Genomic DNA, 23,391 nt, shown 5'->3' on the forward strand with positions numbered 1-23,391 from the left:
ACATTGGTTAGGCCACTGTTGGAATATTGCGTGCAATTCTGGTCTCCTTCCTATCGGAAAGATGTTGTGAAACTTGAAAGGGTTCAGAAAAGGTTTACAAGGATATTGCCAGGGTTGGAAGATCTGAGCTACAGGGAGAGGCTGAACAGTCTGGGACAGTTTTCCCTGGAGCGTCGGAGGCTGAGGAGTGACCTTACAGAGGTTTACAAAATTATAAGGTGCATGGATAGGGTAAATAGGCAAAGTCTTTTCCCTGGGGTGGGGGAGTCTAGAACTACTGGGTATAGGTTTAGGGTGAGAGGGGAAAGATATAAAAGAGACCTAAGGGGCAACTTTTTCATGCAGAGGGTGGTATGTGTATGGAATGAGCTGCCAGAGGAAGTGGTGGAGGCTGGTACAATTGCAACATTTAAGAGGCATTTGGATGGGTATATGAAAAGGAAGGGTTTGGAGGGATATGGGCCATGTGCTGGCATGTGGGACTAGATTGGGTTGGGATATCTGGTCGACATGGACAGGTTGGACCGGAGGGTCTGTTTCCATCTCTATGACTCTATGTGTCAACATTTGCAGAGTCAGCAGATTTTGTTGGAAGCCAGCATACAATGCTAATTTGGTACCACCAGTGCCATTTCTGATCAGTTAATGTCCTCTGAACCACATATATTCAAGATGTACTCTGTCCACCCCAATCAGTGCTATTTAATGGGATCATCAACTGCTTTCAGGTTATGATTTGGATGTGCTGGTGTTGGACTGGGGTGTACAAAGTTAAAAATCACACAACACCAGGCTATTGTCCAACAGGTTGATTTGGAAGCACTAGCGTTCGGAACGACGCTCCTTCATCAGGTGCTTGTTGGCATGGATGAGTTGGACCAAAGAATCTGATCCGTGCTGTAGGTCTCTATGACGCTGTAAGAATCTCAGCTCCACAACCACTTGATGAAAGAATAGCGCTCTGAAAGCTAGTGCATCCAATTAAACGTGTTGGACTATACCCTGGTGTTGTGTGATTTTTAACTTTACTTTCAGGTTAGTTATTGCTTGATTTTGTTTTTTTTATGTAGAAGGTTATGATGATTTATATTGCTGTTTGAAGTTGCTGAAGTCCATGTGTAGTGGTGTAGCACATGCTGAAAGTCTCGGTTCTGATTTCAAGCCACTTTCCCAAGCATGTGTGCTGTAGTTTGTAATACCATGTCCTAAACATAGAAAGTGAATGAGTGAATGTTACACGGAAGGAGAGGAGCAAGATCCTCTGCAGCTGATTATATTGAGTCAGAGTTTCAAAGCAACAATTACTTCAGACGCAAAGAGCCACAGTGTATCAAACCTCTCCACCTTACCAATGACATACTGGATACAATGTATATATTTACTGCAGCCCAGACTGCAACGTAAGAACAGGGCGAGAATGGTATGTCAGTAGTAGAAAAGGTGACTGTAGCCTTGAGTTTGTATACACCAGATTCTTTTAGGCAATAGAAAATGATATGTCCAATGTCTCCCAATTCACTGTCCACAATGAGATCACTGAGGTTTCTGACAACATTTCATTTTCTTCTGGTGGTCAAGGCCAGACATGGTGAACATGTAGAATTGCAAGGATTGCAGACTTCTCCACAGTGCATGGAACCACAGACTGCAAATAGCTCCTGTCCTAAATGTAAATTCGAAATTATATCCCACTTGGAAGGGATTCTATTCCCTGAGCATACACCTGGTATGTGGGCAGCACTTGGCATACAGATTTGAATCCAGTATCCTGTGAGCAATGGCATTGTCTTCGTTCTGTAACAACAGTTACCATCAGTAGTTGAACTGTCACAGTAAACTCAAATCACAGAATCATTATGATACAGAAGGAGGCCATTTGACCCATCATGTCTGCATTGGCTCTATCACCTCGTAGCAATCTCTTGCTTTTTCTCCATATTCCTGTACAGCATTATTACCGAAATAATCACCCAAAGCTGTCTCTATGCCTCAATTGAACCTACCTACACCACATTTCTAGGCAGTGCAGTACATACTCTAGCAACTTATTGAGTGAAAAGGTATTTGTCTCCCATTCACCCTTGCTTCATTTAAACATCACTTTCAAAGTATGCCCTCATGTTCTTGTTTCTTTTACAGGCAGATACAGCTTTAACCTATCTACTCTGTCTAACCCACTTATGATTTTGTAAACCTTCCTCCTCGTCCACCTTCTCTCCATGGAGAACAATCACAACTTCTTCAAGCTACACTCATAGCTGAAGTTTCTCATTCCCCAAAGCATTCTAATAAAACACTTTTACACTCTAATGATAAAAATGCAGCCTACATTATTATTTTCTTTCTGTCTTCTTGATACTTCAATGATCCATGTGAGGGGACCCCCCCCCCACCAATATTTTCTGACCTTTGCTGTTTCTAATATTTGAATATTTAAAAGGCATTGTTGGCCATTTTTCTAAAATCCGTAGTGGATGATCAGACGTTTGACTTGATGAAAATTCTGTTGTTGCAGTTTTTGCCCATTCCATTAATCCAGAAAAATCTCTAAATTTTTGTGCTTCCATCTGCACTATTTACAGTGCTGCCTCTCTGTGTCATTAGCACGGTAAGATATATGGCCTTCCTTCCATAGAAAGATGGCTGAATAGTTTGTCCCTCAATCATCTGAAGTTTGTAAATCAGAAAAGATTGTTGATTGAAGGAGAATCAGAAATATGACAGGAGATTAGGAATGATCTTACCATCACCATTGTCCACCACCTCCATCCAATGGCTGGTTCAAAAATGAGGAACAGTATCGTAGGGTTAGGTAAGATAACTGTGTCTGTTCTTCATTGGTTAGCTACCATTGCTAGCTTTTAATGGGCTAACGCGATATTGCAGGATGAAGCGAACCCAGGATAAGAAATAATCTCCACTTGTAGCCAAACAGCCTCCACATGAAGAGATTGTAACTAAATTTTCCCTCTGGATGTGCAAGAGGCACTAGAGGCCCGGAGTCTGTTCTTGATGTTATTTGTCTAGATGTGAGGGATACAGTGTTGGTGCTTGACTGTTTATATCACGGGAAGCTGCAATTGAGCTATACCAGCTGCTGGAGTGGAGTCTGAAACGTAAAGAGTAGTTGGCCATCCTATGTCAGTGACCATCAAGGTGTCAGTTGAATTGAACTTTGATGCAATTGGTTCCTTCCAAGGATCTACATGGACTGGATATGGAATCTCTCCATCTACCTCCTGTGAAGGTATCAAGGCTGTTACCAATGCCTTTTGTGCAAGATCACAGAGCTTCATCTCGTTTGCCCATGATGAAGTCAGTGCTGCAGCTCAGGCAGTGGACTTTGGCAATATAGTCTAGATCCACACGACCTAAAGAGTGCTATATATCATAGTGCAGTTGGGTCCAACAATAGAAAAGTGTTTTCTTCCAGCAATATGTAAATGATGTGAGCTCATCAATCACACATCTTTGTCTGTACCACGTACCTTGAGAGTTGTCATGATGCCTATATCCTTGAGAGCTTTAGATTAGATTACATTACAGTGGGGAAACAGGCCCTTCGGCCCAACAAGTCCACACTGACCCGCCGAAGCGCAACCCACCCATTCCTCTACATTTACCCCTTTACCTAACACTACGGGCAATTTAGCATGGCCAATTCACCTGACCTGCACATCTTTGGACTGTGGGAGGAAACTGGAGCACCCGGAGGAAACCCACGCAGACACGGGGAGAATGTGCAAACTCCACACAGTCAGTCGCCGGCGCTGTGAAGCAGCAGTGCTAGCCACCGTGCCGCCCATGTTCAGCTCTTATGTTCTTGCTGTCTTTGAGGAAACAAATCCTTTACACAGATCTTTACTGGAAGTCTAGGGCTACACTCTGCAACCATGGCTGGTGACTTCATTCCATAAATCTCTGCCTTTGCAGAATATGAATACAATGCTGTTTTTCAACTAAAGCCATGATGTCGCAGACAATAGGCATCCTGATGCTGAGACTCCACTTTTCAGATCAGTTTTGGGGTGTCTTGCAGTATACTCCAGACAATGCACCATATATGCTCTGCAGAACTGGAGCAGGCAAAGAGGGACGTGACCCTATATGTTCCAAAAAGACAAGTGTAGCTTCTTTTAGTTTGTTTCCTGCTGCTTTTTGCCGCTGTTGAATAAAACAAACTAGTTTGAAATGTTTAAAGGTATTGTTCTGCATGATAATCTCACATTAAACAACGATAAGATGCTGGGCTACCCAATGGACATGAGAAAAAGAATAGCTGTGGCTTAAGAAAGGGATGTCAAATGGGATATGATTACGAATAAATAAATAATATGACTCAGTACTTAAACAACGATGAACGTAGAAAGGTACGGTTTTAAGTCCAATGAAAAGTCAGTCACAACACCTATGTATTATGAGAAGAAATAATTTGTCCTTCCTCTCCCACAATGTGCTCAGTACCCTCCTTCCATCCTAACTTTTGTATATATACCAAACTTTTCTTTTAGCTGAGGAGGGGTTAGTGGACCTGAAATGTTAACTCTGCTTTCTTTCCACAGATGCTGCCAGATCTGAGTTTTACCAGCAATTTTGATTATCTTCCTTTCCATGTTATGTTTATTCAAATGAGTTATGATAAATCACAATGCTGTAAGATTAGCCATTTTCCTATGTTATTAAATTCCCTTGAAGATGATGACCCCTGTTAGGAATAATTTCAGGGATTTTTTTGCTATATTCCTTTTGTTCAGTATCCTCAAAGTTTGCTAAGCATCATGATCTTTATGTAATTGCCTTTTAACTCCAGCATGAAATCAGAACATGTGGATATTTGTAATTGAGCACTATTGCTGTCAATGACATAAGAGTATCCTTGTTTTTCAGAATCAAGGTTAGCTGAGTAGTTTATCATATTCATGCACAATTCTATGAATCAGTTGGCATGCCAGTTTCTTGTCAGTCAAGTCTTGTCTGCAGGATCTATCTGTAATTCTGGGCAAAGAAAAGTTACCTTCGTCCCAAAATAAATCAAATGCCCCTGTTTCTACTCAAGATCACCCTGGTAGAAAGCGGACCAAAATATTGAGGTGGGGAAGTCCACATCGTTGAAGTAACCAATCATACATAGAATCTCAAAATGGGGGTAAAATTTCCATCAAAAAGAAGGTACATATAAATTGACAGAAACATTCCTTTTCTGCTTGAATCACCTAGTTTGTGCAGTGCATTCAACATGGTCACCACATATCTTTTTGCTTGCCTTCTTGTTCTGGACCAGATTTGGAATACATTAAAATGATGTGTAGGCGATTATCTGAATATTCAAATACCGTTTGAAAGAAAGGCTTGTTTTTCAAGTGAACAATAAAGCATTTTCTGATGTACAGTGTGTGGTTTCCTGCAGTAGGGAAGATCTTTACAAGCAGACAGAAGAAAAACAACTTGTACAATTTAGCTTTTAAAAAATTAAGTTTAAAATTTGGAAATCTCTTGTGGGAAATGTTTTTCACATTCTTTATAGGATTAAATCAGCAGTAAACATGAACCATAGGAAAACTTGAGGTCGGAGTGATTTTTATACATGTGATTTCTGAATTAGATATAGCAGCGGGCATTTTTTAATGCCTAAATGCCAAAATAACACTGATGGAAAGCTGATTGTAGGCAAGATAAATGACGTTTTACCATTGTGAGATGGATAAATTATGGTCTAAACTTAATCAATATTGGACAAGGACATTTCCTATTCAGCCATTGATATCAACTTTGTGAAAAGCTATTTTTCAAAATAAATTCCTCAGCATCACCAAGGATAGAATAGGTTATAAAAAGGGCTTTTCTTCTCCTGCTACATGGCCTGTCTTTATCACATAAAAATGTTACTTTTCTTCTCTAAATTCTTCTTCCTTTGCACATGCATCAAGGGCGCTGCAGTGCTCACAGGAAGGTAATTGGAAGTCAGTACACAGCAGTCCAAGGTCATTGGGTCGGTTTTGAAAGAAGCACTCAGCCAAAATAGCAAGGCTGGTAGTCTCTTTGTTGACATGTTAAATTAACAAAACAGTAGTGTTTAATTTTAAAGCCTTTTTCACACAAATACTATTTCATTGCCAATAAATAAAATCTCTGCATTTGCAGTTTGGTGGTCAACATGTTTTATCCATTTTCAGAATGCTGAGAGTCAATACAAAAATGCATTCTGCAGGATCAATCCAATATTAAACATTAAGTTTGAGGACAATCTTCAGGAAAACTGGTAGACTGAAAAGAGAAGGCAAGCTTATTTAAATTTAAATGTTCAGTACATCCTAATGAATATGCATATTAGAATTATTTTGGAGTGTGTTCTGTGCCACAAGCAAAAAGAAACACTTCAATAGAGGTTTGGCAAAATGCAATCTGTACTCAATTGCTGTTGGTCAAAGATATTGATAGGAACTCTACCCTGTTTATATCCCTGATGTTGGAATGTATGGATACCTGCAGCTATTGCCAGTGAGAAAGTGAGTGTTCCACTGTTATAATGCAGTATTGCATCACCCAGAAATGTCTCACTATGCATTAGATTTAGCTGATTACTTTGAAACATCATAGATTCATAGAAATGCACAGCACAGAAAAAGGCTGTTTGGCCCATCGAGTCAGTGCTGGTCAAAAACAATACCCATCTCTTTTAATCCCATTTTCAAACACTTGGTCCATAGTGAAAACACTTTTTTTCCTTGCAACCCCTCTCAACCTCCTTAACTTTAATCTATGCCCCAGTCTCTTGGTCCTTTCACCCTATTGAACACTTTGTTTGTTTGTTTATTTATTTATGCTTCTGCCTTTATATACTATATTTTAGTTTATTTTTCTGTATTTTAAGATGGTGCCAGAGAGTAGTGACACTATACAACATTTTTTCACTATTTTGTAACAAAATGCACATGACAATAAATAAATAAATCGAGAGGAAAGGTTTCTTCCTGTCTATGCTTCTCATAGTTTTATACCTCCTGATCATGTCCCCAGACAGTCTCCTCTGCTCCAAGGAAAACAATCCCAGTCTATCCAATGGCTCTTCATAACTAAAACTCTCCAGCCCAAATAACATAATAGAAATCCGCTCTGCATCCTCTCTAATGCAATCACATCCTTCCTATAATGTGGATTCCAGAACTGTACAATACTCTAGTTGTGGGCTAACCAACCTTTTATATGGTTCTTACAAAACCTGATTTTAAATTCTGTGCCTCGGCTAGTTAAGGCAAGTATCCATATGCCTTTCTAAGTACATTTGCAGTTGTAAAGTGGTAAAACACCCAATTATTAATATTATGGAATGGTTTGAGAACAGATGAATACATTAGCTCAGTAGTTAACACTGCTGACTGTCAGCACCAGTGACCTGGGTTTGATTCCACCCTCGGGTGACTGTGTGGCATTTGCACATCCTCCCTATGGGTTTTCTCCGGGTGCTCTGGTTTTCTCCCACAGTCCAAAGATGTGCAGGTTAGGTGGATTGCCAATACGAAATTGCCCACAGTGTTCAGGGAAGTGTACATTAGGTGAATTAGACATTGGAAATGCAGGGTTACAGGGATAGGGTAGAGGCATGAGTCTGGGTGGAATGCTGTTTGGAGAATCAGTGTGCACTTGTTAGGCCGAATTGCTTGTTTCCACACTTAGGGGATTCTATCTATGAAAACTTTATTAAAGGGGAATGCTGATACGTTATGGCTTAGCTCCACTCTCCTGTCATTCTGACCAATGCCTCCACTGTTACTTCAAATTTAGCTTTAGTTTGGTGATGGATAGAAAGTGTCAAACATGTGCCATTGTTAAGCAGTACAATGAGGGAACTGATGCAGAAGTGAAGTATTTTTTAACTCCTTCTTTAATTTCAGAATAAAGAAATGCACCAAAACCAAGTGACTGTGAGCAAAACAATTGCATGGATTTTTGAGAACTGCCGGTGACAGCAATTTATCCGTGCTGCTATAACATTTGAGGGAGGACAACCAGCATGTAGTAGTGCTGAGAATTGTTGGCGATATTGGCGAGGGGAAGAGAGGTTAGAAAAAGTTGACAGATCAAAGATTAGTCAAATCCAGACAAGTTCATGGTAAGAGATGTTGGAGAAAGATATAGGGGATGGAGGATGTTTTAGTATGGGTTTTTCTGTTTTTCATACAAGCTCAAGCTTGACTTCCATATTTATTTTAAACAACATTTATTGGGAGCATATACATGATGGTCCAAACTCTGAACTGCAGTAATTTCAATGTTCTAGCAGAACCCTATCACATAACTATCGGTGTTACAATTATATAATGGAATGCCACAAAGGATGATTCACATTTTCATTAAACCCTACCCCTCAAGTGGGATAGAGAGCAGAAAAAGCAGGGACAGAGTCACAAATAATGTTTCCTCTGTAAAGAGTTCATTGAGTTCTCATGAAAAGGGAAATTCAGGCAGCGGGGAAGACATGACATTGGAAGTAAAGAAAAATATCAGGAGAAAGAGAGAAGAAATACAGAGCTCAAGGAGAAAACTGGACTGACACAGGGTGATCCATTAATGTGTAAAAGAGTTGCATGTATCAAACCTACACTAAGCTTACATTGCTCTAAATAGCTGTCTCAGGCTGTAAAATCCTCTTTAAATGGGGGAATTCTGGCTGCGAATTTGTAGTGCCATTACAGTGTGCTGAAAAGCTTATAATTTTTCCACTAATTTCTGGATCGGCTTGTAATACTGTTGATCTTGTGAAAGTACAGCACTATGGTAAATCTGAATAGGCCTGTTTATGGAATAGGTGACCTTTTCCTGTCCTTTTTCAGATGGATCAATCCTTAAGTTAAATTCAGCTAGATGACAATATGAAATAATGCCATTATTTTGTGCACTTTCCCAAGCAATCATGTCAGAGGCATTGATATGGGTGAATTCAGTTGGTGCAATAATGTTAGTACTTTCATACCAAGGCTTATACTTTGAGACACCGTTCTGAACCCAGAAATGACCAGTGAGTGTAAGGTTAGACATGATGGCTGGAATCCTTACATAGGGGCATTCATGTTGGGATAGTGTTTCACTAATTGTGATTGTACAGTATGAAGTTTTACATTTTAAAAGTCTGAAGTTTGTAGGAGCAAAGAAAAGCTGAAAATAATAAATAGTTTTCAGGTTTGGAAGTTCCAGGAAAGAAAAAAAAAGGAGTAGAAGATGATGCAACTATTCCTGATTTCAAAACAAGTGTAAGGATGACCAAGTCAGTATTGGTTGACACATTTGGATCTAGATGAAACACTAGAGGAAGTTTAGGGGCATAATGGCCACAGTAGTATCAATTGAGACCTTGAGATGGAAAACTTGCAGGCTGAAGGGGAGAAAGCAAGACTGCCCTTCAAATGATAAACTTTCCCTCAATCCCATCAAATTGCGAGAGTTTTATTTTGAGCAAACTTTCCAGGTATCAGAGCAATATTTAGCAGGTGAAAGGTTTGGACTTTATAGGGGGATGTTAAACTAAAATGAAAGGCTTGACGTTGGAAGCGGAAGCAATGGATGTTCAAATACACTGAGATGCAAGCTTTCACACATGTAATTTATCAAAATGGAGCTTCGGAGGTGTTTTTATCCTTGGATTCGTCAGCTATTTGTTCCCCATATAGCAGCTGCTGGTAAAAACTGAAAGAACTGCAGATGCTGTAAATCAGAAACAAAAACAGAAAATGCTGAAAAAGCTCAGCAGATCTGGCAGCATCTGTGGAGAGAATGCAGAGTTAACATTTCAGGTCGAGTAACCCTTCCTCAGAACTGGGGCCCATTCTAAGGAAGGTCACCAGATTCTACCGGTAACTCTGATTTCTCTCCATAAATGCTGCCAGACCTACTGAGCTTTTCCAGCAACTTCGGCTTTTGTTCGCAACTGCTTGTCCTCTGTTCAAGACATGAGAGAACAGAGAAAAGGGAAATTACTTGGAGCATTTCTGTTAAGTGAAATAATGAGATGACAGGCCTGCAAAGACAGCAGTCATGCATCCCTTGACCCAGAAGAGATTGAGTCTTTTTTCACCATGTCCTGGAGAAAACCTCATTTCCACTTTGCTGCAGATGGAGACCTTTTACATTTGAAGGGACACCCTGTTGTCAATGAGGCACACCATCTATGTCACTGTCATCAATCACCCTATGAGACCAGGGTGAAGCATTTTGAACACTGCACCCATTGCTCTGCTGCTGACATTGTTGGCCAATTCCAATCGTGCTGCTCCTGGTCAGCAGTGTGGGCCACCTGTGACCACTGTCAGGGGTGAGGAATACACCAATGAACTGGAACAACTTCCAGCATGATCCCACAGCAATGATTCTGAAAATGCAGAGGCTGTCCTGGCCCTCACTGCTCACACTCCCCTTGTCTACTTCAGTCACCATTAAGTGGATGTATAGAATATTGTGTACAGTTCTGGTCGCCCCATTACAGGAAGGATGTGGAAGCATTGGAAAAGGTGCAGAGGAGATTTACCAGGATGTTGCCTGGTCTGGAGGGAAGATCTTATAGGAGTCTCCTGCTTGCCCACTTCTATCCTGATCTTCCCAACATGAATTGGAAATTAGGAGGTGGCTAGATGTATCACTTGGATAAACTGCAGAATTGGGCTGAGAGGTGGCAAATGGCATTCAATGCAACTAAATGTGAGGTGATGCACTTTGGGAAGAACAACAGGAAGGCAGAGTACTGGGTCAATGGAAAGATTCTTAGTAGCGTGGATGTGCAGAGGGATCTTGGAGTCTATGTGCATAGATCCCTGAAAGTTGCCACCCAGATGGATAGTGCTGTGAAGAAGGCATACGGTGTGTTAGGTTTCATTGGTAGAGGGATTGAGTTCCGGAACCGCAATATCATGCTGCAACTCTACAAAATGCTGGTGCAGCTGCACTTGGAATATTGTGTACAGTCCTGGTCGCCCCATTACAGGAAGGGTGTGGAAGCATTGGAAAAGGTGCAGAGGAGATTTACCAGATGTTGCCTGGTCTGGAGGAAAGATCTTATGGGGAAAGGCTGAGAGACTTCGGTCTGTTCTCATTGGAAAGAAGGAGGCTCAGGGGGGGGAATTTGATAGAGACATACAAGATGATCAGAGGATTAGATAGGGTAGACAGTGAAATACTTTTTCCTAGGATGATGATGTCAGCTTGTACGAGAGGGCACAACTACAAATTGAGGGGTGATAGATTTAAGACAGATGTCAGAGGCAGGTTCTTTACGCAGAGAGTGGTAAGGGTATGGAATGCTCTACCTGCCAATGTAGTTAACTCAGCCACATTAGGGAGATTTAAACAACCCTTAGGTAAGCACATGGATGATTTTGGGATAGTGTAGGGGGACGAGCTGAGAATAGTTCACAGGTCGGCATAACATTGAGGGCCGAAGGGCCTGTTCTGCGCTGTATTGTTCTACGTAGATGACACCTTTGTCATCACAAAACGAAACAAGATAGAAGAGACATTTAACATCATCAACAACATCCTCGCAGGCATAAAGTTCACCGAGGAGGAAGAAACCGACAACAAACTCGCATTCCTGGATGTCACAGTCGAAAGAATGGACAACGGAGAAGTACAAACCTGCGTATACGGAAAACCGACAAACACTGACCAAATGCTTAACTACACCAGCAACCATCCCAACACACACAAACAAAGCTGTATCAAAACACTATTCCAACGAGCCACATCACACTGCAGCACAGATGAACTTCGGAAAACAGAGGAGAATCACCTATACAACGTATTCAAGAAGAACAGATATTCAAAAAATACAGTCCGCAGATTCCTCAAGAACAAACCACGACAAGCAGACCAAACACAGCCAGAAACCCTAACCACCTTACCATACATCAAAGAAGTTTCAGAAGTGACAGCCAGACTACTAAGACCGCTTGGAATCCTAGTAGCACACAAACCCACCAAAACACTCAAACGAAAGCTAACAAACTTAAAAGACCCAGTACATCCCATGGATAAAACCAACATCGTCAACAAAATTCCATGCAAGGACTGCCAGAAACACTACGTAGGACAAACAGGAAGAAACTTAGCCACCAGGATACACGGACATCAGCTAGCCACAAAAAGACACAACCCTCTCTCCCTCATAGCCCTACACACGGAGGAAATAAAACTTTTGACTGGGACAACACATCTATCCTGGGACAGGCTAAGCAAAGATTTGCCAGAGAATTCCTAGAGGCCTGGCACTCCAATCACAACGCCATAAACAAACATGTAGATCTAGATACCATCTATCAACCCCTCAGAAAACGAACAGGAAATGACATCACCACAAACCCTCGGAACCTCATCCAGAATAAACATATAAATAGAAAGCAGGAGACAACAGCTTTGCTTCACTTGGAGGTCGCCACTGATGATGTTACCTAGCCAGGTAATGAAACGTTTGGATATCAAACCTACAGCTCAGCGAGCAAATCTAAACCCATTGTTCTATGTTCTATGTTTGAGATTTACTGACACCCAGGAGCATGCATAGTTGCAGCAAAATCTCAGAAAACAAACATTATAATAGTGAATGACGAAGGCAGCGTTTTCAGAAGAACTGTTAAAATTGGCTATATACTGTACCTTTGGATGCCCATTTTTTTAAAAATTCGGAGGTGAGCATGCAGGGTCAGAACTTTATCATCAGAGTGGCTCTTGTCATGTTGAAAGGAAGTGAATTAGGATGAACAGAGTTTGAAAGAAAAGTTTGGGACACACAGAGCCATAGAGATGTACAGCACGGAAACAGACCCTTCGGTCCAACTTGTCCATGCCAACCAGATATCCCAGTCCAATCTAGTCACACCTGCCAGCACCCGGCCCATATCCCGCCAAACCATTCCTATTCAAGTACCCATCTCGATGTCTTTTAAATGTTGCAATTGGTCTAGCCTCCACCACTTCCTCTGGCAGCTAATTCCATGTGCGTTCTCCACTCTGCGTGAAAAGGTTGCCCCTTAGGTCTCTTTTATATCTTTCCCCTCTCACTCTAAACCTATGCCCTCTAGTTCTGGATTCCCCTGAACCCAGGGAAGAGTATCTATTTATCCTATCCATGCTCTCCATGATTTTATAGATCTCTATAAGGTCAGCCTCCGACGCTCCAGGGAAAACAGCTCTTGCCTCTTCAACCTCTCTCTGTAGCTCAAATCCTCCAACCCTGACAACATGCTTGTAAATCTTTTCTGAACCTTCTCAAGTTTCACAACATCCTGCCAGTAGGAAAGAGACCAGAATTGGACCATATTCCAAAAGTGACCAAACCAATATTCTGTACAACAACATGACTTCCCAACTCCTATAGTCAATACTCTACCCAATAAAGGAAAGCATACCAGACACCTTCTTCACTATCCTATTGACCTGAGACTCTACTTTCAAGGAGCTATGAACCTGCACTCCAAGGTCTGTTGATTCAGCAACACTCCCTAGGGCAGTACCATTAAGTGTATAAGCCCGGCTCTGATTTAATTTTCCAAAATGCAGCACTTCACATTTATCTGAATTAAACTCCATCAGCTACTTCTCAGCCCATTGGCCCATCTGATCAAGATCCTGTTGTAATCTGAAGTAACCTTCTTCGCTGTATACTACACCTCCAGTTTTGATGTCATCTGCAAACTTACTAACTATACCTCTTATGCTCATTTGCAAATCATTTATAGAAATGATGCAAAGTAGTGGACCCAACACCGATCCATGTGGCACTCTACTGGTCACAGGCCTCCAGTCTGAAAAACAACCCTCCACCACAACCCTCTGTCTTCTACCTTTGAACCAGTTCTGTATCCAAATGGTTAGTTCTCCCTGCATTCCATAAGATCTAACTTTGCTAACCAGTCTCCCATGGGGAACCATGAAAGAATAGGATAGCATATGTGTACAGAACAACCTCAGTTGTCCGAATGTCAATCATCTGAATTTCGGAGTATCAGCACAAGATCTCAAGGTCCCATAAAAATGTTATCCGTTATCGGAGCAATCAGTTATCCAAACAAAATATTCCCTGCCTGTCTCGTTCAGATAATTGAGGTTGTTCTGTAGATAGCAAAAGGCTGAGCAGATTTGGGAGGGCGAACACTTTAAATTGATCATGAGTCTACACATCATAATCTTTAGCTCGATATGAAACACTCGAATATTATGTGGTCAATTCTCAGAAATGTTGGTCAGAAGTTTACAAAAGTGATCAAAGTGCGACCACAAAATGACAGAACAAAGCAAATAACTGTGAATGCTGGAAATCTGAATCAAACCAAAGTTGCTGGAGAAACTCAGCAGGTCTGGCAGCATCTGTGGGGAGAAAGCAGATTAACATTTCAAGTCCAATGATTCGTCATTAGAAGAAAGGCCACTGGATTCAAAATGTTAACTTTGCTTTCTTTCCAGAGATGCTGCTAGAACTGCTGAGCTTCTCCTGTAATTTCTGTTTTTATTCCACAACATTCCAAAATTGGCAACTTGAATGCATTATGTTAAATTTCAGCCAATCTTTACTCTATGCTGGCACAGCGCTGACTGTAATCTCCCTATATCAGTGACTGTTTCACTGATGTAAATCTGTCAGTGTCCAGAAAGCAATAGCCCTTCACTACAACAACAGTGACTGTAGGTCACTTTATTTCATCGGTCAGAGGCTACGTCTTATGTTTCTTATTCGGTTGCTTCCTATGGCTTTGTCTACCAAATCAGTAGAAAATGGTTAAAACCGAACTATTTAAGAGATAAGGCTGCATTTAAGATTCTCATTCAATCACACGATAAGTAAAGATATTGTAATGTTAATCCAAAAGAGTCAATTGAAGATGAGAGCCCTGGTAATTCTGATGTTACTTTACATTGAAGGTACGATGTGTGGTGTCTGTAGCTATATGCCTGATTAAAAATGGATTTGTTACACTCCTTCCTAAGTGTATTTAACATATCAGGTTTAATTAATTTCAGGATAGTGATGCATCCTTTGTCGCATTCATTCATCTTTTGTAATAGAACTTTTAACCAGCAAAGGGAAGCAGCTTCCCTTACTGACTGGGAGATTTCTTTCATGTAGTTCACACACTTAAATAAGAATGTGAAGACAAAAGGAACTGGGAACTAAGAAACACATTCAGCACTCTTTGCAGGTGAAACATGAGGAATGGCTATTTCCACAAACTGATGACACCCATAGTGAATGTATTCTTTTAAGGAAACTCCTAGCCCAAGTTCTTTGGGGACAGAGATAAAATGCAACAGTTTTCCTGAAAGATTGAGTGTACTTCACTAAAGGCTGTCAGATCAGATTTGAAGATTGAAAACATACTGCTTGAAATTAAATGTGACCAAGTTCTGTTTGATTGTCTGTCTTGTTGGGCGCCCATCACATCACATTTATCTGTTCTTTTTTCTTCCCATCTCTTTTCCAGTGAAATTTGATGACTGTGCTGGGAATCAGGGAATTCAGCTCGAAAGCAGTGACCCTGACTTCAAGGTGGGGACAGATGGCACCTTGTATGCAGCCCACTCAATGCAGATCCCCTCAAAGCAAGTAAAGTTTGCAGTAACTGCACAGGATGCCAGGGCCCAGGAGAAATGGGAAACAGTGGTCAAGCTGCTTGTAAAAGCACAGGGAAACTCGATGCACAATATACAAAAGGTATTAATACCATCTGTTCTGAAGGCAATTTTCAAAGAACCTGTTAAAATACTTCAATGTTATATTATGTAAATGATTTTTGATATGGTCTGTTGAATAATACCTTCCAGATGTCAGTTCGGCTAGAGGCTGACTGATATTAAAGGCAGGTTAGCTGTTAGGAGATCTTTACCAGCTGGCAGAGCTGTGTTTTTGCTGAGTGTAGTGGAAGGTGAATGCTAGGTGGTATTTTGTGCACATTGGTTTTCCAGTTTAGGGAATTATTTTAAAAGGCAATACCCAATTAATTTAATATTGTGATATCTCACATTTATTTGTCCTTCAAATGCTGAAAGATGATGGTAAGCTAAAGCAAGCTTTGAGCTCTTCGGTTTCATATTTGTCTTTCATGGTTCCTTTTTTTGTTTTGTGGTTGGAATTCAAAGCATTAAATGTTCTGTCTGTTGTATGCACACTGAATTCAGTTAAGCTGACCAAGGACCTTCAGAGGGGCAATGCTTTGCTTTTGTGGTGGCGTTTGCAAATGAAATCTGATCATCAGCTGCTTTAAAGCAATCTTATTTTGATTTTCAATTTCCTGGTTCTATCCACCACATTCATGTGCACCTAACATCAGGTAGAAAGCAGATATACATATAGCTATAAAAACACATAGCTTGAAATTTACTTACAGTAAGCATCCAGCATTGCTGTGTAAAAATTCAGACAGTATCGATTCAGTATGGAATCTTGAAAACTCTCAGAAACAGAATGAGCCCACTGTTGGAAAACATGAAGGAATTGAGAATTGTGTAGACCTTTTATGTCTAAAAGTTAAACAGGATTTTGTTCTCTTTCTCTATTTGAAGTGAGTTTTGTATTGGTAAATTGTACAATAGTTTCCCAGGAATTAGTTGAAAACAATACATGGAGTACAAACTCCTATTTAAAGAGTGCTTGTCAACAGGAACTTTTATGCACATTAAAGACATTTGGACGATTGCAGAATCTTTGCAAGGTCTGTGCTGAAAAAAGCAGATGTCAACTTCTGATGAAATCAACAGAAGGATACTGTGTTTAAAAAAACTGCCTTCAAAGCAGACACTCAGGGCAAAAACTACTGGTGATATCTCAGCTTTTATATCTCTTCCCTAACACACATCATAATGCCCAGAATTTGGCACGTGTTGATTGAGTTTGTCTACATTCTCAAGAGTGATGTACACTGTGAGATTCTTATATAATTCATTGTGATGTTTGGGTTTCTTGTTTTTTGGGGTTAGTAACCTGTTGGTTTTATCTGTACCTGAAGTTAATTATTAACTTGTAAGTAATTCTGTTGCCGTGGTGATTTCTGTTAAAACTGCCTTTGAAGTCTGGCTTGAGGTTAAATGGGCATGTGTACATGTGACTAATGGATTTGTTTATCTTAGATAGTTTTGTGACCCAGCAAGGTAAATAATGGGGCCTCCAGATTTGTTAGAACCTTCTGAAACTTGACATTTTAAGCTTAAGGAAAACACCCATAACCTTGAGAGGACAGTTTTGTTTTCAGTTCTACTTTGAGATTTGTGCTGTCTGTGGAGCTCTTAGAAATAAGATGACTATACAGTTCAGTGTTCCTGAGAAGTGAGGAATACATAGTGAATTATGTTGCCCTAGAGTGAAGAGTTAGTGTTAGCCTAAAACCACAAATATTGGTATAACACCCTAAAGAAGCAGAATAAATTTTATACTCAGTCATATAAGATCTCAAGGAAGAAGCTATCAGCAGTTCCAGTCTCAACGTTGAAGTCACAAGTGTCTTAAATCTACCAGTATGTTAGAGATAGGGACTCGAGTATGAATATTGTATGAGTGATGTTTTAAGTGGTATACAAAGTTCTGCTTCTTTTTCCTAACAATTTATGAATGTGTATTTTGTGTTTAATGAGATTGTACTTTTACTATGTATTTAAAAACATCTTTGAAGTGGTGTTATAAGTACATGTTGTGATTTATTTTATTTTATATTCTTTTTTTGTTGATAAACTTCTGTTTTTACTGCTAGAACAAAATTTGTGATATTGCATGATTATGTTCAATAAGACATCACTTTGATTAAATCAAAGCAAATCCAAGTGTGATCTATCGAGTCAGGTACTGTCTGGGATTTGGGCTCAAAACATTGATTCTCCTGATCCTTGGGTGCTGTCTGCCCTGCAGTGCTCTTCCAGCTTCACTTTGATTAGATTAGATTACATATAGTGTGGAGACAGGCCCTTTGGCCCAACAAGTCCACACCGACCCTCTGAAGAGCAATCCACCCACACCTAACACTATGGGCAATTTAGCATGGCCAATTCATCTAACCTGCACATCTTTGTGACTGTGGCAGGAAACCGGAGCACCCGAAGGAAGCCCACGCAGACACGGGGAGAATGTGCAAACTCCACACAGACAGTTGCCCGAGGTGGGAATTGTGAGGCAGCAGTGCTAACCACTGTGCCACCGATTCCCAGCATCTGCAGTCATTACTGTCTCCTATCCATTATCTGGGATCTGACTGGTTTAGTTTTAACATTAGCTGCAATCATAACACCAGAAGACACCATATTATTTAAGTTCCTTCTGAAATGGGTTGTACATGGCATTGCAATTGTTTCTTGGTCACAAAAATGTAAAGAAAGTGTTGCATTCAGAGACAAATTACCTTAACCTTATCCACATTTACATATTTTATCCTCCTTTTTGAAAATCAAATAGTATTCACTTTCATTGAGTAGTTTTGCTATCTTAAAAGATCACCTTTAAAACCATTGCAAACTCTGAACGATGTGAGCTGTGGTTAGAAAGTTTGGAAAATCACATGAGAAGTCAAGTAAGGTCTTCTTTAATGTCAAAAATCACACAACACCAGGTTATAGTTCAACAGGTTTAATTGGAAGCACACTAGCTTTCGGAGCGACGCTCCTTCATCAGGTGATTGTGATTAGGTGATCCTTTAATGTCGACACTGACAAGACGCGTTTTCTAACTAAACTTTGGATGTTGAATGAGATTCTTGCTAATGCATGGTGGGAGGTCTATTCACCGAAATTATCACTTGTTATTTCACTCATTGGTCTGCATTCTGCAATTCTGCTGCCCACAGGATAGAAGCTAGGTGCTTGGAATTCAGGTAGCTGCTTTTCCTTCATGCTTCCATCTTGAGCACAGGACACCCCATCTCAGGACATGCTGCATGGGCAGCAACCACATACACCACATCCATGTCAGACTCTCCACATCTTGATGGCTCATCTCCAATCCATTTACAATCTACTCTGCACTGCCACGGTGCATCTAACATTCACATTGTATGAGGAGGGGCAGACATCCACCTTACAGATTGGATCAGGTTGCAGCTTAGGGCTGCTTCCTTGCTGTCTTAGCCATCCTTCAGCTTGCACCGATCTGCATGCTTACAACATCCCTGCCTTGCCTTGTGTTTAAACCCTTTGCCCCCTCAGCCATACTTTAAAGACCCACTGTACTTCTGTCATGCCTTGCCATTCAGTGCAGAAGTAAAGCCAGCCAGTCAGTCATGCTGGTCGGCTATCATCAGTCAAAGAGGTGGGTATGTTGCTGTGTGACACAACAATAAATCAATCTGACATCTGCACCATGTGCCAGCTGCATACACAATAAATGCACTGTGAGTGCTGCAAGCAGACTGTCAAGTGTCAAAGTCTAAGGGGAGTCATGCTCAGTGAAGTCCAGGGAGGTAGCCCAAGCAATCCAGGCACGGTAAGTCATAGAAAGTTTACACAGAAGTCCAGCAGCTTGAGTTCAATCTGGGGCTGGTCAGGAGCAGGTAGTTCATACCTCTGTATACCAGTAGGGTCTCCAGTGCTACCAGTCTGGGGGCATGTTTGAAGACAGTTAAGGACCTGTACAGATGTCAGTCAGGGTGTGTTGATGTCTCATTTTTCAGGGCTGTCCAGCTAAGTCATTCAAGGGGGTGAATAAGATATAGCCCTGGGAGGGGTCCATCCACGAAAAGTCAAGAATGTGTTTCCAGGGGCTGCTGCTGTCGGAAGCAAGTTAGGGAAGTTAATGTTGGAAACTGGAGTGGGAATGCTGGAATGCAGAGGAGATGATAACATTGAAAGGGGGCAACTCAATATAAAAGTGGGGGAGATGATGGAGCCTGGGAGGGAAAGCAGTCATGTGGGAGTTGGTGTGATGTTTTTATTCATTTGTGAGATGTGGGCGTCGCTGGCTGGCTAGCATATATTGCCCATCCCTAGTTGTCCTTGAGAAGGTGGTGGTGAGCTGCATTCTTGAACAACTGCAGTTCACCTACTGAGAGTTGACTCACAATGCCATGAAGGAGGGAATTCCAAGATTTTGACCTAGTTCATTGATGGTAAGCAACACCCTGGCTTCCATGGGGGACAGTGCACTTCCAGACCTGGCATTCCTTACTTGATCTGGCTCGAAGGGGTGGAGGGGGTTGGGGGGAGGTAATGTGGGGAGATTAAGACTTAGATATACTGATAGAATGGGCACCTGAAGAAGCCAATGGGGTTACGAGGATGCAGGTTCACAAGGATGAAGAGATTGAGTCGGAGAATGTTCAAAGAGTGACTGCTGTTGTCTTCCATTGCACTCTTAAAATAAACAAGTGCATAATGGAGATGAAAATGGCTGTGACCCATAGCCAGAATGGGTGATGTACATGTTTCATTCTGTAAGGGAGGGTCTTAAGTTTGGATGATGTTAGACTCCTCAAAATGCAACACCATTCAACAGGAACCCACACAATGGAGCTCAAAGATGTCTCCGAGCACCGCATGCTGCATATTTCTTATTAGCCAAGTGTATTTCTTCAAAACCTCGACCCAACAACCCTGACCATATTGTGCAAGTTAATAACTGAATTCCATTGATATCTGTTTTACAATCGCAATGTTTTTAAGCCTCGAGAGATTAACCCAGTTGAAAGTAACAGCCATCTGCCATTTACCCATTCCAAAAACATTGTGCAGAAGCTACTCGCTTACAACGTGGGCATGGAATATTGTATAGCGCTAAGGATGGATGGGCTGTATACTTTCAATGTTTCAATAATTACTACATAAAAGTCTTATCTGCAGTGGTGAAAACTGAACATATATTTACAAAGGTGAAAACCTGTTTACATTTAGGTGTCACCCATTTAGGTGCCCTCAAAAGGTTGTCTTCATTCTTACCTTCCCACTATGTCTTGGTGTAGTTCCAGGCCATGTAGCCAAGATGGAGGGAGCTGGACCTACAGTGGAACCTGTTGACATTGGAGGCTTTGTTGGGCAAGCTGGGTGTGTTTGTGACATGCTGAGTGTGCCCTGCCTGAGAAGTGTCTTCCTGGGTTTGACCTTGCACAGGGCTGAGGTGGGCAGGCAGAGTAGAGGCGGAAGCTGAGACCATCACTGGAGGGACCTGAGAGGAGACTGTTAAGTGGTCTCTGTGTGGATTCTGCTCCTCTGGGCGACTACTGTCTTTGCCCTGAGCACCAGTGGTTAGTGGATGGAGTGCTAGTTTGTGTGTATATACAGCTGACTCTGAAACTGCGGGACCTGGCTCTCCATGGCAGCCTCCCACCTATTCATAGGGGCACCAAGGTGCTTGTATACCAAAGGCAGCAGGGTGCCAACTGTATTGATGCAGTCCTTTTGTGTCAGGTTGTCCAGTGTCTGCTGCTCTTGTACCTGAAGTCCCTAATTGCCAACAGTATTTGGTCCTCAAGTGCCTGGTCTCCAGCGGTTCTCTGAATGCGTGATCTTGCTTATTAGTGCCTTCTTGTCTCCTTGTGAGGAAGGAACAACTGGAGCAAGTTGAATTTGTCGTCATGGGCAACAATGGCAAGAGTGATGGAGCACAGATCTGTCTGCATATCCAGCAGGCACTGAGCCTGCTAAATCTGGCTCTGCATGGCATCAACCAACCAAAAGGGCAACCAGACACACTCCTGCCTGATGCAGAAGGATCCCAACCCTTTTGATAAAATATCCATTTTGGTCTCAGTACTTAAGCAGTCGGGAGGTGCAGGAGGCAGCCTTACTGATGTTTCTGCTGAAGATCTGTCTGCTGTCCCTCGGATGTGGAGGAAAACACTCAAGACTGAGGAGACCATGGACATCCTGTTGGTCCCTGCAGGAAACAAAAGAGAGAATGCGTTGTGACCAAGGGGTAAAAGTTGTGACATGCTAACAATATATATGCACAATGGGGATCATGGGAGAGTAGCACAACAATGAGCAATACTATTTCCTTTGTTGCTGGGATATGGTGATTTCTGCTTTCCCATAGGAATGGTACTGGTCTTTACCGGATAGGGCCAAAGTCTTCTCCTCTTAAGGAGACAAATATCTGGCATCCCACCACTTTTCGTGAGCTCATTTGGCCCTTTTCAACACCTATTCTCCTGTAATGTAGAGGAGGAGGGATTGAGTATAACAAAGTCTGGTAGCACAGCTGTTAGCACTGATACAGTGGTGGGGGTAATTGATGACAAGTGAATGAGCAGGCAATGCAGAGTGCATGCAGGGGTAATAGTGGGGGAATTGGATGTTTGAAAGCCAATAGAAAGGTGATGCAAGCGATAGTGTTGAGTGGTAGAGCACAAACTTTGGGAGTTAGGTACAGTAGCAAGAGATTGAGTGTGTGTTAAGTAGCAGAGAGAAGATGGTGGCACGTAGCCAGGAAGAATAGAAAGATTGACCTTCTTTCTTGCATTACTGGGCTTTCCTCTAGACCATGGACATTGCACTGGCCTGGGTGCCAGGCTGACAGGGTCTGATGTTGTGAGTTCCTCTGCCGCTCCTGTCGGAAGCAGACATCCCTCTTCTAGAGCATCCCATCCACCAACATCTTCAAGTTCCCTCCACAAAGTAGTGTGCCAGTTTCCCCTTCTCCACCATACCCAGAATGAATATCTGCAACCATGCAGGGTGACTCCAGACTGCAAGCACTTGGACTGGGTGTGCAACAGTATTTTAAATGTGGTGCCGATGCCAGAGATGCTGGTATATCCCAGGACACCCTAACAGTGCCATTTACTTCCAGTAAGGCAGTTGGGCTAGAATCCAATAAGAAGGGCACCATAGGGGCAGGGTAGGTAGTTGATGAGGCCAGTTTGGGATGATCACATGAGAAGATTCATTAGGTTTTGCAGAGACTAACCCTCCGTGAAACATGAATTAAAACGGTACTTCAATAGACTCTGGGGACAATCAGCCTGTGTTCAAATATTTAATGCTATTTTGGTTTTGCTGGTAATTTTAGGCATTTCTTGTCCAAATTTAGATTTGCAGGTGATACATAAAATTGATTAGGTCAATAGATTTAAATGGAGCTTGTTTAATATTTAAAGGCAAATTTTAGTGGATGCTGGAAATTTGAAACAAACATACAGAATGCTGGAGAAACTCATGACGTCTGGCAGGACCAGTGGTTTCTCTCTCCGCAGATGCTGCCAGGAATGTTTAATGTTTAAGCATAGAACATAGAACATAGAACATAGAAAAATACAGCGCAGTACAGGCCCTTTGGCCCTTGATGTTGCGCCGATCCAAGCCCACCTAACCTACACTAGCCCACTATCCTCCATATGCCTATCCAATGCCCATTTAAATGCCCATAAAGAGGGAGAGTCCACCACTGCTACTGGCAGGGCATTCCATGAACTCACGACTCACTGAGTAAAGAATCTACCCCTA

At 41.6% G+C, this 23,391-nt stretch overlaps 1 protein-coding gene across 2 annotated transcripts in view; it reads left to right on the plus strand.

Moving 5' to 3' along the window:
- The window catches only part of LOC122560076 (cadherin-4-like), a 668,379-nt gene that overhangs the window by 383,900 nt on the left and 261,088 nt on the right, over window positions 1–23,391 (plus strand). Inside the window, exon 3 of one of the 2 annotated variants that reach the window (XM_043710292.1) lies at window positions 15,462–15,691. In XM_043710292.1, coding sequence (XP_043566227.1) covers window positions 15,462–15,691 — 230 coding nt within the window. Of the gene's footprint in view, window positions 1–15,461; window positions 15,692–18,690; window positions 19,439–23,391 lie in introns of those variants that run through there. The other variant, XM_043710293.1, reaches the window with a different exon arrangement.

This window comes from Chiloscyllium plagiosum, chromosome 20 (genome assembly GCF_004010195.1).
Source record: "Chiloscyllium plagiosum isolate BGI_BamShark_2017 chromosome 20, ASM401019v2, whole genome shotgun sequence".
Taxonomy (NCBI): Eukaryota; Metazoa; Chordata; class Chondrichthyes; order Orectolobiformes; family Hemiscylliidae; genus Chiloscyllium; species Chiloscyllium plagiosum.